General features: G+C 37.7%; 1 protein-coding gene across 2 annotated transcripts in view; it reads left to right on the top strand.

Moving 5' to 3' along the window:
* The window catches only part of OPHN1 (oligophrenin 1), a gene marked incomplete at both ends in the record, with an annotated part of 458,306 nt that overhangs the window by 298,436 nt on the left and 143,571 nt on the right, over positions 1-16,299 (top strand). For both annotated transcript variants that reach the window (XM_084258483.1, XM_084258482.1), the window contains 2 exons: positions 9,777-9,861; positions 16,088-16,146. In XM_084258483.1, the coding sequence (XP_084114609.1) occupies positions 9,777-9,861; positions 16,088-16,146 (144 nt within the window). The remainder of the gene's footprint in view (positions 1-9,776; positions 9,862-16,087; positions 16,147-16,299) is intronic.

The following is a 16,299-nucleotide window of genomic DNA, read 5'->3' as shown; positions in this document are numbered from 1 at the left end:
TGGAGTCTAAATTTGTCTTTCACCATACCATTATCTCCTTACTGCTAATTTACCCACCCCTTTTCCTCCTTCCCTCTGGTATCCACTAATTGTTATTATAATCCAAAAGTTTATAGTTGTTTTATTTAGATCATGTTTGTTTTCTCTATATTATCACATAGAAGTGAAATCATATGGTGTTTCTCTCTCTGGCCTATTTCCATAAGCATAATTCCCTTTAGGTCCATTCATGTTGTTGCAAATGGTGGAATTTCATCTTCTTTATAGCTAAATAGTAATCTGTTGTGTTTGTATGCCACATTCCCTTTATCTGTTCATCAGTGGATAGGAGCTGAGGTTGTTTCCATTCTTGGCTATTGTAAGTAGTGCTGCAGTAAACATGGGGGTGCATCTATTTCTTCAAATTAGTGTTTTTTGTATTTTTCAGGTAAATACATAGAAGCAGGGCAACTGGATCATCTAGTATTTCTGCTTTTATTTTTTGAAGACTCTGCATACCGTCTATAATGGCTACCACCAATTTACATGTCCACTAAGCAGTATATATGGATTCCCTTTTCTTTTTTTTTTTTAATATTAAATTTTATTTTTATATTCCCCCATACAATTGCAAACGCCCCATTCTGACCCCAATCCTTCCCCTCCCGCCCCCCACCCCCCAAAAAGTGTCTCTGGTTCATAGTTTTTTGTTGATTTTGATTTTCACTTTCTTATATTCATTTTCCTGGTCCCTTATTTAAGTTTTCTAGATTCCTGCTATGAGTGAGACCATCCGGTATTTTTCTTTTTCTTTTTGGCTTATTTCGCTGAGCATGATCCCTTCCAGCGCCATCCATGTTGCTGCAAATTGCATGTGTTTATCTTTTTTGAATGCTGAGTAATATTCCATGGTATATATGTACCACATCTTCTTGATCCAGTCATCTATTTTTGGGCATTTGGGTTGTTTCCAAAGCTTAGCTATTGTAAACAGTGCTGCTATAAACATAGGAGTGCAGGTGCTCTTTGGAATTGATGTTTCTGTGTTCTTTGGGTAAATACCTAGGAGTGGAATTGCTGGATCATATGGAAGCTCTATGTTTAGTAGGTCCAGAAATCTCCACACAGCTCTCCATAGTGGTTGGACCAGTTTGCACTCCCACCAACAGTGCACAAGAGTTCCTTTTTCTCCACATCCTCGCCAACATTTGTTGTTGCTAGTTTTTTTAATATGTGCCATTCTCACTGGTGTAAGATGGTATCTCATGGTAGTTTTGATTTGCATTTCCCTGATTACAAGTGATGTTGAACATTTTTTCATATGTCTGTTGGCCATTTGCATTTTCTTACAGACACATCACCCAAAGCAGTGATAGTGAAGACAAAGATAAACAGCTGGGACTACATCAAATTAAAGAGCTTCTGCACAGCAAAAGAGACAATAACAAAAACAAAGAGAAACCCCACCAACTGGGAGAACATTTTTGCACCCAACACTAATGATAAAGGACTGATCACAAAAATCTGCAAAGAGCTGATGAGACTCAGCAACAACAAAGAAAATAATCCAGTCAAAAAATGGGCAGAAGAGCTAAAATGGATTCCCTTTTCTCCACATTCTATCCAATATTTGTTTCTTTTTCTTTTGGATCATAGCCATTCTCATGAGTGTGATATAATAGGTCACTATTTTGATTTGTATTTTTCTAGTAAAAAGAGAACATTTTTTTTTCATGTGCTTATTGACCATTGCAGTGCCAGGAAGGGCACAGAGCAGGGTTTCTGTTTGGAGCAGATGCATAAAGGAGAGTCCTGGAGCCCTCGGTGGCTTTCTCAGTCTTTTATTGAGCTTTTACATGTAGTGCAGCAACCAGGTACCTGGCAGGCAGGGGTGCCATGAGGCCAGGAGGCAAGGAGGCATCCAAGCCCCTGCCAGGTCTTCACTCTGGGCTTCTCTGGCATTCCTTTTCTCCTTCTCTCTCCTGCCTCTCTCCTGCTTCTGCTTCTCTTGGTGAATAATCTCAATACTGAGTCATGGCCCACAGAAGTAAACAATACAACTTATAACAATGTAACAAATGCAGGTGCCCCATCAGGGAGGGCAATCCTAATGGTGGGAGGGCAGAAAAGCCTGAAAATCCTGAAAATCATTTGCCTTACAACCATCTATGTGTCTTCTTTGAGACACTTCTAAATAGAAGTGTCTAGGGCCTCCCTGGTGGTGTAAGGGGTTAAGAAGCAGCACTATGAAGCTGCCCACAGTTACTGCATCACGAGTTCAATCCCTGGCCAGTGTGGTGACGCATATGGCGCTGCAGACCTCTCCTGACTTGCCCACTGCTCCCTTCTGCAGTGTATTTCAGTCAGCCCACCTGTTCTGCTCCCCACTCTATCTCTGGTGAATCCTCTCATCCCCCACATCTCTGGACTGCACCCCAGCTCTGTATACATAATAAATAAATCTTAAAAAATACAGAAGTGTCTGTTGACACCCTCTGTCCAATTTTAAATTGGATTTTTGTTGTTGAGCTTTATGACTAGATTTTGGATTTAACCCTTTTGTCAGTTGTGATTTTTTAGAACTTTTCATATTGGTTGCCTTTGCATTTGCAGCCAACATCTACAACTAATCCAATAATTTCATAGTATGCCAATACTATTAGTATTAGTGGTACAGGGCAGCCCTGATCTAAAACTCCACCCTTGGGTCCCAGCAACCTTCCCTTTGGTAGTGATGTGATTTGTCTTTCCCAACGTCTTGATGGCTTTGGGTTGGAGTGGGGGTGGAGTCCACAAAGCCTGTATGGAATTAGCTCAGGACATACTTTCCCCCTAACATTAGTATTAATACTAGTATTAGTGTCAGTATTAGTACTTTATAACAGAGATAAGAATACTCCCAACACTATTCTTCAATAAATTATAATATAACATTATTGTTGAGTACTCCTAACACTATTCTTCAATAAATTATAATATAGCATTATTGTCATTCATATTACTTATTTATAAGGTATAATCACTGAATACATTATAGGTATTATTTTGAAGCTTAAACTTGATAGATCAATTAAGAATGAGAAAAATAAAATATTTTATTTATCATCATTTATTCCTCCTCTAATGCCCTTATTTTCTTTATATAGATTTGAGTTATTGACCTAAAGCTTTTTCTATAAAGAATTTCCTTTTTTTATTTAAATAATAAATTTTATTTTTATATTCCCCCATACAACTGCACATGCCCCATTCTGACCCCAATCCCTCCCCTCCCGGCCCCCACCCCCCAAAAAGTGTCTCTGGTTCATAGTTTTTTGTTGATTTTGATTTTCATTTTCTTATAGTTATTCATTTTCTTGATCCCTTATTTAAGTTTTCTAGATTCCTGCTATGAGTGAGACCATCCGGGATTTTTCTTTTTCTTTTTGGCTTATTTCGCTGAGCATGATCCCTTCCAGCGCCATCCATGTTGCTGCAAATTGCCTTTTTTTAATTTTTTATTTTTTTAAATTTAAATTTTATATTCCCCATACAATTGCAACCCCCTTATTTTGACCCCAACCCCTCCTTTCCCCGCCTCCCCTCCCATAGTGTGTCTCTGGTTCATAGTTGTTTGTTGATTTTGATTTTTTTTTTTTAATAGAGGCATGTTTTTATTTGTTTGTTTGTTTTGTTTATACATGCACTGGGTACAGTCAGAAGCGTGGGAGGGTGAGAGAATTCACCAGAGCAAGAGTGGGGAGCAGAGCAGGCAGAAGGACCGAAGTACACTGCTGAGGGGAGCAGCGGGCGGCAGGAGAGGTCTGCGCGCCATGTGGGACCTTCCTCCGGTGGCCAGGGAGCAGCCGGGGATCGAACCGGCGCCGCAGAGGCTGCGGGCAGGTTCGCAACCCAGCGCTCAACCGCTGCGCCACAGGGGAGGCCCTGATTTTTTCTTTCTTATAGCTATTCTTTTTCCAGGTTCCTAATTTAGGTTTTCTAGACTCCCACTAGGAGCGAGACCATGCGGTATTTTTCTTTTTCTTTCTGGCATGATCCCTTCTTGCTCCATCCATGTTGCTGCAAATTGCATATGTTTATGTTTTTTGAATGCTGAGTATTATTCCATTGTGTATAGGTACCACATCTTCTTGATCCAGTCATCTATTTTTGGGCATGTGGATTGTTTCCAAAGCTTAGCTATTATAAATAGTGCTGCTATAAACATAGGGTGCAGGTGCTCTTTGGAATTAATGTTTCTGTGTCCTTTGGGTAAATACCTAGGAGTAGAATTGCTGGATCATATGGAAGCTCCATCTTTACTAGGTTGAGGAATCTCCACACAGCCATCCATAGTGGTTTGACCAGTTTGCACTCCCACCAGCAATGCAGGAGAGTTCCTTTTTCTCCACATCCTCGCCAACATTTGTTGTTGCTAGTTTTTTTTTTTTTTTTTAATATGTGCCATTCTCACTGGTGTGAGATGGTATCTCATTGTAGTTTTTTTTTTTTAAGATTTATTTATTTATTTATACAAGCACTGGGTACAGTCAGAAGCGGGGGAGGGTGAGAGAATTCATCATAGCCAGAGTGGGGAGCAGAGCAGGCAGAAGGACCGAAGCACACTGCTGAGGGGAGCAGCGGGCGGCAGGAGAGGTCTGCGTGCCATGTGGGACCCTCCTCAGATGGCCGGGGAGCAGCCGGGGATCGAACTGGTGCTGCAGAGGCTGCTGGCAGCTTCGCAACCCAGCGCTCAACCACTGCGCCCCCAGGGAGGCCCTCATTGTAGCTTTGATTTGCATTTCCCTGATTGAAAGTGAGGTTGAATGTTTTTTCATATGCCTGTTGGCCATTTGTATTTCCACTTTGGAGAAGTTTCTTTGTAGCTCTTCTGCCCATTTTTTGACTGGATTATTTTATTTGTTTTTGTTTAGTCTCATCAGCTATTTGTAGATTTTTGTGATCAGTCCTTTATCATTAGTGTTGTGTGCAAAAATTTCCTCCCATTTGGTGAGGTTTCTCTTTGTTTTGGTTATTGTCTCTTTTGCTGTGCAGAAGCTCTTTAATTTGATGTAGTCCCACCTGTTTATCTTTGTCTTCACTATCACTGCTTTGGGTGATGTGTCTATAAATATGTCTTTGAGGTGCATGTCATGCAGTGTTTTGCCTATATTTCCTTCTATATATTTTATGGTTTCAGGTCTTATGTCTAATTCTTTAATCCATTTTGAGTTGGTTTTTGTGAGGTAGTAGTCAAGTTTCATTCTTTTGTATGTAGCGACCCAGTTTTCCCAGCACCATTTATTGAACAAACTTTCTTTGCTCCAGTGCATATTCTTTGCTCCTTTGTCAAAGATTAGTTGACCATAGATCTGTGGGTTCATTTCTGGGTTTTCTATTTGGTTCCATTGGTCCGTGTGTCTGTTCTGGTTCCAATACCATGCATGCAGTTTTGACTATTATGGCTTTGTAGTATAGTTTGAAATCTGGGAGAGTGATTTCTCCATCCCCTTCTTGTTTTTTCAGGAGTGTTTTGGCTATTTGGGGTTTTTGGTGGCTCCATATGAATCTCATCAATATTTGTTCTATTTCTTTGAAGAATGACATTGAAATTTTAATTGGAGTTGCATTGAAACTGTGTATTGCTTTTGGTAGGATGGCCATTTTGATAATGTTAATTCCACCGATCCATGAGCAGGGGATGTCTTTCCATTTCTTTGTGTCTACTTCTATTTCTTTAACAGTGTTTTGTAGTTTTCTTTGTATATGTCCTTTACTTCTTTTGTTAGGTTTATTCCCAGGTATTTGATTTTTTTTTTATTTCTATAATGAAAGGAATGGTTTTCTTGATTTCTTCTTTAGATTTATTGTTTGTGTATAGGAAGGCTACTGATATTTTGTGCGTTTATTTTATATCCTGCCACTTTTCTAAACTGATTGATTAGTTTGATTAGTTTTTCTATGGAGTTTTTGGATTTCTCTATGTTTAGTGTCATATAATCTGCAAATAGTGACAGTTTGACTTCTTCCTTTCCTATTTGGATTCCTTGTATGCATTTCTCATGTCTTATTGCTTACAGCCAATATCATTCTCAATGGTGAAAAGCTGAAAGCATTCCCATTAAGATCTGAAACAAGACAAGGATGTCCACTCTCACCACTGCTTTTCCACATAATACTGGAAATGCAAAGAATTTCTTTTAAATGTCTCTTGCAAGGCAGGTATGCTGGTGACATATTTTCTCAGTGTTTGTTTGATGGTTACATAATTGAGGCTAGTCTTTGTATTTAATTTCTTAAATATTTTGTTCCATATTTTATGCTTGCATGTGCTTACAGAAGTATGATTATGATTTTTATCCTTGATCTTCCTTCAGTAAAGTTTTTTTTTTTTTGTTCTTCTGGCTTCTGTCAGGATTTTTTAATTGTATTGGATATTGTTTAGTTTGAATACTATAAGCCTAAGTATAGATTACTTTTGTATGTATCTTGCTTGGTGTTTTCTGAGCTTCCTGACTCTGTGGTTTGGTGTTTATCATTATTTTTGGGATCTTTTGTCATTGTTGCTTCAGATATTTCCACTGTTCCTTTTTCTCCATGTCTGTATTTACATGACAAGTATGTTAAACCTTTTGTTTTTGACCCACAGCTTCTTGTATAATCTGTTCTTTTTCATTCATTTTTGTCTTTGTATTTCAGTTTTAGAAGTTTCTAAATATTTGTTTATTTATGCATACAAGAGCTGGGGTGCAGGCCAGAGGTGTGGGAAGATGAGAGTTTTCACTGGAGACAGAGTGGGGAGAACAGGCAGATCCTACTGAAATACACTGAAGAAGGGAGCAGCGGGCAAGATAGGAGAGGTCTGCTGTGCCATGTGGGTCACCTCCCTGCCTGGATAGAACTCTTGCTGTAGTAGCTGCTGATAGCTTCATATGACTTAACCCTTGCACCACCACAGAGGCCAACTTTTAGAAGTTTCTATTGACATTTCTTCCTAATCTATTATATTCTGAACTGTGTCCAGTCCACTGTTGTACACATTAAAGGCACTCTTCATTTGTATTATGGTATTTTGATTTTTAGAAATTCCTTTTGATTTTTTCATCTTAAAGCTCCTATCTCTCTGCTTACATTATCCATTTCCTCCCTTATGATGTCTGACTTATCCTTTACAGTCCTAAGCACACTAGTCCTAGTTCGTTTAAATTCCCAGTCTGATAATTCCAACAAATTTGCCATATCTTATTTTGGTTTTGATGTTCACTATGTCTTGTCATATTGCATTTTTGTTTTTTACTGTGCCTTATAGTTTTTTGTTGCCCACCTGACTTTTTGTAATGGGTAGAAGGAACTGAGGTAAATAGAGCTTTGCTGTGAGTTTTTGTTTTGTTGTGTTGTGTTTTGGTTATCTGGTTAGGTTTTGCCTGTGCTTATTGTTTGTTGTAACCATAGGTGTCAAAAGCTAAATTTTCCTCTGGTGTCCTGCATATTTTTTCTTCTCTATTGTCCTTGGATTTCCCTAGACTTAACTGTTGTCTGAGAAACAGAGTTATTTTACATATTCTATTTTATTATCCAAGAGGCCTACTGATGTGTTGGCAAGGTTTGCCATTGACCTGTGACCTTCACAAGTACTTCTGAATTTCTGAGGTTTTGTTTTCTCTCTTAAATTTGACAGGAAGGCCACATCTGAAGTTAGATATTTTGCTTTTCTTATGTCAAAAAATCTCTAGTCAAACTCCAGTATATTAAGGTCCAATAAAATAGCATCTTTTGAGGATAGGCTTTGTTGAGAAGAATGTAAAGCTCTGTGCATATATTTTTTTTTCCTTTAAAGTGTTATATTTTATTTTATTTATTTATTTATTTTAAATAATAAATTTTATTTTTATATTCCCCATACAATTGCAGCCCCCCCATTCTGACCCCAATCCCTCCCCTCCCACCTCTCACCCCCAAAAAAGTGTTTCTGGTTCATAGTTTTTTGTTGATTTTGATTTTCACTTTCTTATAGTTATTCATTTTCCTGGTCCCTTATTTAAGTTTTCTAGATTCCTGCTATGAGTGAGACCATCCGGTATTTTTCTTTTTCTTTTTGGCTTATTTCGCTGAGCATGATCCCTTCCAGCACCATCCATGTTGCTGCAAATTGAATGTGTTTATCTTTTTTGAATGCTGAGTAATATTCCATGGTGTATATGTACCACATCTTCTTGATCCAGTCATCTATTTTTGGGCATTTGGGCTGTTTCCAAAGCTTAGCTATTATAAATAGTGCTGCTATAAACATAGGGGTGCAGGTGTTCTTTGGAATGGATGTTTCTGTGTCCTTTGGGTAAAGACCTAGGAGTGGAATTGCTGGATCATATGGAAGCTCTATGTTTAGTAGGTCCAGAAATCTCCACACAGATCTCCATAGTGGTTGGACCAGTTTGCACTCCCACCAGCAGTGCAGAAGAGTTCCTTTTTCTCCACACCCTCGCCAACATTTGTTGTTGCTAGTTTTTTTTAATATGTGCCATTCTCACTGGTGTAAGATGGTATCTCATGGTAGTTTTGATTTGCATTTCCCTCATTACAAGTGATGTTGAACACTTTTTCATATGCCTGTTGGCCATTTGCATTTCCTCTTCAGAGAAGTTTCTTTTTAGCTCTTCTGCCCATTTTTTGACTGGGTTATTTTCTTTGTTGTTGCTGAGTTTCATCAGCTCTTTGGAGATTTTTGTGATCAGTCCTTTATCATTAGTGTTGTGTGCAAAAATGTTCTCCCAGTTGGTGGGGTTTCTCTTTGTTTTTGTTATTGTCTCTTTTGCTGTGCAGAAGTTCTTTAATTTGATGTAGTCCCAGCTGTTTATCTTTGCCTTCTCTGTGCATATAATTTTAAAAAGACTGCTTTTCCTTCCCCCTCTCAGAAGCACAGAAACATGAAAGAATTTTTCTAAGATCTTCACTGTGAGAATTTGATAGAACTCTTGGAGGTAAAACTGGGAAAATTTTGCATGTCCTTTTAGGAATTTGCACCCTTAGACTTTTTAACTCTGAGATATTTTTTTCACACTGACCCTCTTAGTAATTAGTAAATGACAGATTTTCCTACCCCCATTGCTGCTTCCCAATGAGTTTTCTTCTCATGGGCTTCTCCTGTAGTAAATTTTAATTCCCTGTGTCTACCTGTCTCTCTCTTCAATATTTGATATAGTAGTTTACCCTATGACCACAGTTTTCCAGTGTGTGTAAGAAGACTTGGTTTTCAGTTTGTCCTGCTTTTTTCTTTTCTTTATTTATTTTCAATTGTGGTAATATTGGGATACCCCCATCAGGTATTGCCACCACAGAGCAACCACTACCAACTCACCCACAGTCTTCCACCATAAACCCTTGTGTGTCCTGCTTTCTTTGTTCTCACCCCTCTCCCACTATTCATCCTTCGTTTTTAAAAGATTTTATTTATTCATTCATTCATTCATTCATTTATACAAGCACTGGGTATAGTCAGAAGCGCGGGAGGATGAGAGGATTCACCAGAGCCAGAGCGGGGAACAGAACAGGCAAACTGACGAAGAAATGCACTGCTGAGGGGAGCAGCAGGTGGCAGAAGAGGTCTGCGCGCCATGTGGGCCCCTCCCGCAGTGGCCGGGGATCAAACCGGCTTTGCAGAAGCTGCAGGCAGCTTCACAACCCAGCGCTCAACCACTGCGCCACCGGGGAGGCCCAAAAACTGTCTTTTAATCAATGCAGTGTATTTTTCTTTTAAAGAGCTTAAAAGTAAGATCTTTTGAAAATTGACTTTTTTTTCCCTATTTTCTTTTCTCAAATAGATCCTAAATGTCCAGGAGATGTTGATTTTTACAACAGTGACTGGGACATTAAGACAATCACTAGCTCCTTGAAATTTTACCTAAGGTAAGCCTGTTATGATTTGGGACTGCTTTTCTTAACCAACAAAATTTGTCTGTGTATAAAATAGAGTTAATATAATTCTAGTTTCATGAGGTGATATAATATTGCTAAAGAAAAAAATAGTGAAAAGCAGTTCTGTTAAAGGATAATGCACATTTGAATACTTTTAAAAGATCTAGGGATTTAAGCAAGAAAAGCATCAAAATAATAGAATTATTGTTGAAAATTACTTAAAAATGCCCTTTAAATAATTGAAATTTTGTCATTGTCTTTGGCAAGATTGAGATAACACTAGTCTCTGTACTAAAATTATAAGTTGTGACAGTTCAAGATTGTTCACAAGTTTTAGTATATAATAATTACTCTTAAACATTAACTTGTATTTTCCCAATATGTGTGTTTTTGTGCATGTGATGTGTTATATACCCTTAATCCATGTAATATAAATGAACATTAAGAAAACACAACCATTAAAATGTTGGAATTGAATGAATTGAAAGCAGTAGAAAAAAATTTATCCTACCTGAAAAATTTGGGAATGTACAATAATAATGAATATATTGTGAAGTTTATTGGATTAATTTTACACTGTGTGATAATATCTGTTACATATATACACATATATATGTGTGTGTGTGTGTGTATATATATATATATATATATATATATACACAATTTCTACACATTTACCATCCTTTCTGTCTAGTAGTATGCAGCATAATTCACATGGTAAAAGGTCCTCTTTTCAATTATTCTACTCTTTAGCTATTAAGGTACTTAAATAGTTCAAAAGGACAGGGTTTCAAATACTGTTGTTAAATAATTTTCTGTTAAATAATTATCATCTTTGAGATTTATGTTAATATGAATGCTCTTTCTAGGAGTATTTTTCCTGAATCTGCAAAAGAGGAAAGGTATTATTTTTGGAGGGCTTGTTCTGTGCTATGCAGTGTTCTAGTTGCTTACATTGACAGTATCATTGTTTCTTTTCATAATTACCCTGTAAGGTAGATGGTACTGTACTGAGGAAATCGAAGCACAACAACTCTACCATTCAGTAGTATTTATGATGACAGCTCACATTGTCTGAACCTAAATATTTCTGACTTACAAGACCACTGGTATTGGAGCATCTTTTCCCACTATCCCTCACCCCAAGGAGCTGTGGCTTTCTTGGAGTTGCTTTGGTAATTTAATATAGACAGCAATCTGCTATGTGTGCTTTCAGAAGACTTGCAATTGTACAGGTACTGAGAATAAATTATTCAATATCTGTAACAAAAGAATCATTTTCTTCAAAGTTTATATAGCTTAAGTTCCTCCCCGCATTAAATCTTTCCCTACTTATGCCATTATAAGCATCATGGCCCTTTTGAAAGAAGGAAAGATCAAGATTGAAGGGGTTAGTGTGCAGCACCCCCCAATGAGGTTTTTATCCTTAAGATTCCATGGACCTTGGGCCTCCCCTGGTGGCACAGCGGTTGAGCGCTGGGCTGCGAGGCTGCCCGCAGCCTCTGCAGCGCCGGTTCATTCCCAGGCCGCTGGCGGGGATCTCACAAAAAAAAAAAAAAAGATTCCATGGACCTTTAATATGCACCAGCTAATCAACACCCTTTAGATATCTCAAAGATATCAATATTTTCAGAGTGGACCTCCTTCATCTGTGTTCTAGGTACATAACCCCTCATCTCCAACATTTCCTAAAGAGTTCTCTAAATATCATCCCTTGTGTTTCCTGTATCTTTCAACCTCTCTCATTCAACCCACTCTTTTCGCTCATCATTAATTTGCTCCAGCAATACACATCACTATAAACCTGTGTCTTTTATTCTACCATTCACTAAGTCATTCTAAAAACATTTCCTTTATGCCTACTCTATGCCTACCATGGTGATAGGCGGTAAACATATAGTTGAATAGATATGGTCTCTGACCTTCAAATGATAATAGTCTAGTAATGGGGAATAGACAAAAGACAAATGATCAAGCAAATATAACAAATTGTAATAAATGCTCTGAAGGAAAACTGTAGGTACTATGAAGCAATAGAATATGAAAACCTGGATCTATTCTGCTTGTTTATGTGAAGTGAGGTTTGATTTATAATTTGGAGTCAGTTGGGAGGCATGTGGTTTCAGTTAGAGAGCACTTCACATGCAAAGACCTTGAAGCAAAAGGGAAGAAGATTCTCTTGACAAACTACATGATCTAGTATAGGTGGAGTATCGATTGTAGAAAGAGAGGGAAAAATATGTAGGGGACAGCACATGCTAGACCTTAAAGGACATTTTAAGAATTGGGACCCATATTTATCTTAAAATAGAAATATATTGAAAGATTTAAATCAGGTTACATGATGCAATTGGCATTTTGGAGAGATAGGTTATGTGGAGACAAAATAGATAAGGGTGGAAATCAACTAGCGAGGTAATACTGTAGCCCTGACATGAGATGATGCTTCTTCTTGGACTAGGGAGTAACAGTGTAAATTAGTAGAAATAAGAATATTCAAGAGATTTGGGAATGAACTTGATCATGAAGATGGGGGAGATGAGAGAACAACTTCTAAGTTTCTGACTCAAACAACCAAATGTTAGTCATGGATTTAGTGCTTTAGGAAACACATTAGAAAGTTTACATTTGACAAAGATGACAAGTTAGATTTTGGATATTTCAAATTTGGTTATCTTTGAAGAAGTCAGGGCATGATGTTAAGTAGGCAGTTGTATACATAGGAATAAAAATCAGAGAAGAGGGCCTCCCTGGTGGCGCAAGGGGTTAAGCACAGTACTATGAAGCAATCCACAGCCTCTGCAGCACGAGTTCAATCCCCGGCCAGGGAGCAACCCACATGGCACAGCAGACCTCTATTGACTCTCCCGCTGCTTCCCTCAGCAGTGTACTTTGGTTATTCTGCCTGCTTTGTTCCCCACTCTGTCTCTGGTGAATCCTCTCACCCTTGCATCTCTAGTCTGTACCCCAGCTCTTGTATGCATAAATAAATAAATCTTTTTTAAAAAAGCAGAGAAGCATTCTGGACTTGAGCTAAAATATTGGGAATAATTGACAATATAGGTAATTGGAGGCATAGTTTAGGCAAGCTTGTCTAATAAGAGAGATACACCCCTTCTTGACCAAGCTTCATATATGAAATGTACTCTTCTTATCTCTTCTTCCCAGTTGACTATTTAACCTGCTGTCATCTAACTGCTGTGGTGTCTGCATCACTGAAGCTGCTCTTGTCAAGGGCATCAGTGACTCCCTCAATATGAAACACAACAAATATCTGTAAGCTTTCACCTTCCTTTATCTCTGTATCATGTAAAACTGTTAACAAGCCCTCCTTGAAACACCCTCCTCATTTTTTTTAGATTGATTTATTTATTTATACAAGCATTGGGTACAGTCAGAAACGTGGAAGGGTGAGAGGATTCACCAGAGCCAGAGCGGGGAACAGAGCAGGCAGACTGACGAAATACACTGCTGAGGGGAGCAGCAGGCACAGCAGGAGAGGTCTGTAATGACATGTGGGACCCTCGCCTGTGGCCGGGGATCGAACCGGTGCTGCAGAGCCTATGGGCAGCTTCGCAGCCCAGCACTCAACCACTGTGCCACCAGAGGAGACCCTCCCTCCTCATTTTGTATTCCACTATTATCTCTTGCTTTGGATTTCTCTCACCCCTTTGACCATTGTTAGCAATTCCCTTTATGACTTTCTACCTTATGTTTCCCAGAGCTCTTCCCTCATTTTATTGTATTGGAGGGATTAAAAATTCAAACATCCACAAGGGCTAGGATATACAAATGAGTGAAGTAGACTCATATTAAATATGATGTATATTGAGCTTAATTTACATAAAATTCCCTGTTTACATATAAACAGTAATATTTTTTACTTCCATTAATAACCGTGTGTGTCCAAAGTAGCCAGATTGTTCAGTATAAGTGGAAAATACAAATTTTTATTTGATATATGTCAATATTTCTATGTTTTGAAAACTGATTCAATTCAATTTTTTTATATACTATTCTAGACAAGAAATTTTAGAAGACTTAGTGTAGCTATTATCTGCCAGTTTACCATCTCTCTTTGAACAGTGTTATCTATTATCATGGTTTTAACCAACCTTATAGGTTCATGATTTCCATATCTGCTTCTCAGCATTACAAGGGAACTCCATCAGTTGCCCTAAAAAAATGTCTTCCATTGATTCTCTATGAAGCCCCTCTGACTTCCCATCTCCACTTCCCTTTGAATTAATTTTTATTCTATCCAGTCTACTCTTTCATCAACATACCAATCCTTGATGTTCTTTCTTTAATGACTTTCAAAGAGCTCTCCACACCTTGTTTTCCTATCCCTAATTCACTGTTTTTGTTTCAGCCTTTATTATCACTTGTCTGGATTTCAATAGTAGCACTTGGAAGCAGCTTGCATAGCACAGTGATTTAAGATCAGGAATTTAAGGCATTGTGCCTAGTTCTGCCATGGATTATCTATGTGGTTTGAACAAATTATTTAAGTTCTCCGGACCCCAGCTTCCTTGTCTATAAAATGGAGATATTATCAGTATCTACCTAACAAGGTTGTCACAAGGATTAACTATGTAAATATATGTAAATTACTTAGAAAATTGAAGAGATGCTATTGATATAATTAATTTCTTTCTTTCTCTGAGTTATCCACTACCTACCTTTATTTTATTTTATTTTATTTTATTTTATTTTATTTTTTACATCATTTTTCATTTTTGTACAATGTATGCATTTTCATTTTGGTTATATTCCCCATACAATTTGCACCCCCCTTATTTTGACTCTAGTTCTTCCTCTCCCCTCCCCTACCTTTACCCCCCCCCCCCGTAGTGTGTCTCTGGTTTATAGTTGCTTGTTGATTTTGATTATCACTTTGTATTGATTAGTCTTTTTCCTGGTCTCTTATTTAGGTTTTCTAAATTCCTACTATGAGTGAGACCATCCGGTATTTTTCTTTTTCTTTCTGACTTACTTCGCTGAGCATGATCCCTTCCAGCTCCATCCATGTTGCTGCAAACTGCATGTGTTTATCTTTTTTGATCACTGAGTAATATTCCATTGTGTATATGTACCACATCTTCTTGATCCAGTCATCAGAGCTGACTTTCTTGCCCCAAATATACCCTCTGCCCTTGCACAGTAATGGCATTCACAGTGAATATTTAAAACATAATTCTTTGGGACATTTCAAGCATCCAGAAAAGTAGAAATATGCTGTATAATAGTATACTATACAGTCTCAGTCATGAGCTATGTTTAGTAATTGTTAACATTTAGCCATATTTTCTTCATCTAACCATCTATATTTATTTGAAAAATCATTCTGAAGTAAATCACAGAGAAAATGCTTTTTTTATATAATAAATTTTATTTTTATATTCCCCATACAATTGCAACCCCCCCATTCTGACCCCAATCCCTCCACTCCCGCCCCCACCCCCCAAAAAGTGTCTCTGGTTCATAGTTTTTTGTTGATTTTGATTTTCACTTTCTTATAGTTATTCATTTTCCTGGTCCCTTATTTAAGTTTTCTTGATTCCTGCTATGAGTGAGACCATCCGGTATTTTTCTTTTTCTTTTTGATATAATTAATTTCTTTCTTTCTCTGAGTTATCCACTACCTACCTTTATTTTAAAGTCATACTTTTTGCATTTAATTGCAAATTCTGTACATGGCAATTCAACTGGACTATTAGCTCAATGCAGTTTTAGACTATATCTTATTCATCTCTGGATCCCCAACACCTATGCTACTATTGTTTGACTAAGTAAAGATACCTATTTAAGACTCAGTTTCTTCCTCCATTAAATAGGACTTGAATAACTACTCCACTATTGGATTGTTGGGATAATGAAATAAGAGAACAGATGTGACAGTACTTTGGAAACTAGGGAATGATTAAATTGTGAAGACTTCCTAATAGTATTCAGAGAGGGTCCACTTTGGAAATTTGTAGGACTTTTGATAACTAATTGGAGACCTTTTTAAGATCTCAGCCCTTACTTTTGCAAGTCTTCTGTTGAATTATTAGCAACTAGGATTCCTTTGACAAAGTTTCAAGTGGAGAGAAAAAAATATGTAGTCACTCTAAACTGTCAGGCTCAGAAATTTCAATGTGACAGCCCACAGAACTGAGAACCTGAGGTCTGGCTATTTCCTCTCCAAAGGACTTACAGTGTTCATTAATTTCAGGAATCTTTCTGAACCTGTCATGACCTATAGACTTCACAAAGAGCTGGTCTCTGCTGCCAGTAAGTATTTATGTTACTAGTTAATTGTGTTGTTATGGCTTCTTAATAATTTTTATAGCAATAATCCTAGAAAACTGCTTGAGGGAAAATCATTGAGTGAAAAAGAAAATCACATACATGAGAGTATTCTTGGTGGCTGTCTAATTGAGTATT

The sequence above is a fragment of the Talpa europaea genome (assembly GCF_964194135.1).
Source record: "Talpa europaea genome assembly, chromosome: X".
Lineage (NCBI taxonomy): Eukaryota > Metazoa > Chordata > Mammalia > Eulipotyphla > Talpidae > Talpa > Talpa europaea.
The sequence above is the reverse complement of the archived record's forward strand: the minus strand, read 5'-3'. Positions and strand labels throughout refer to the sequence as shown.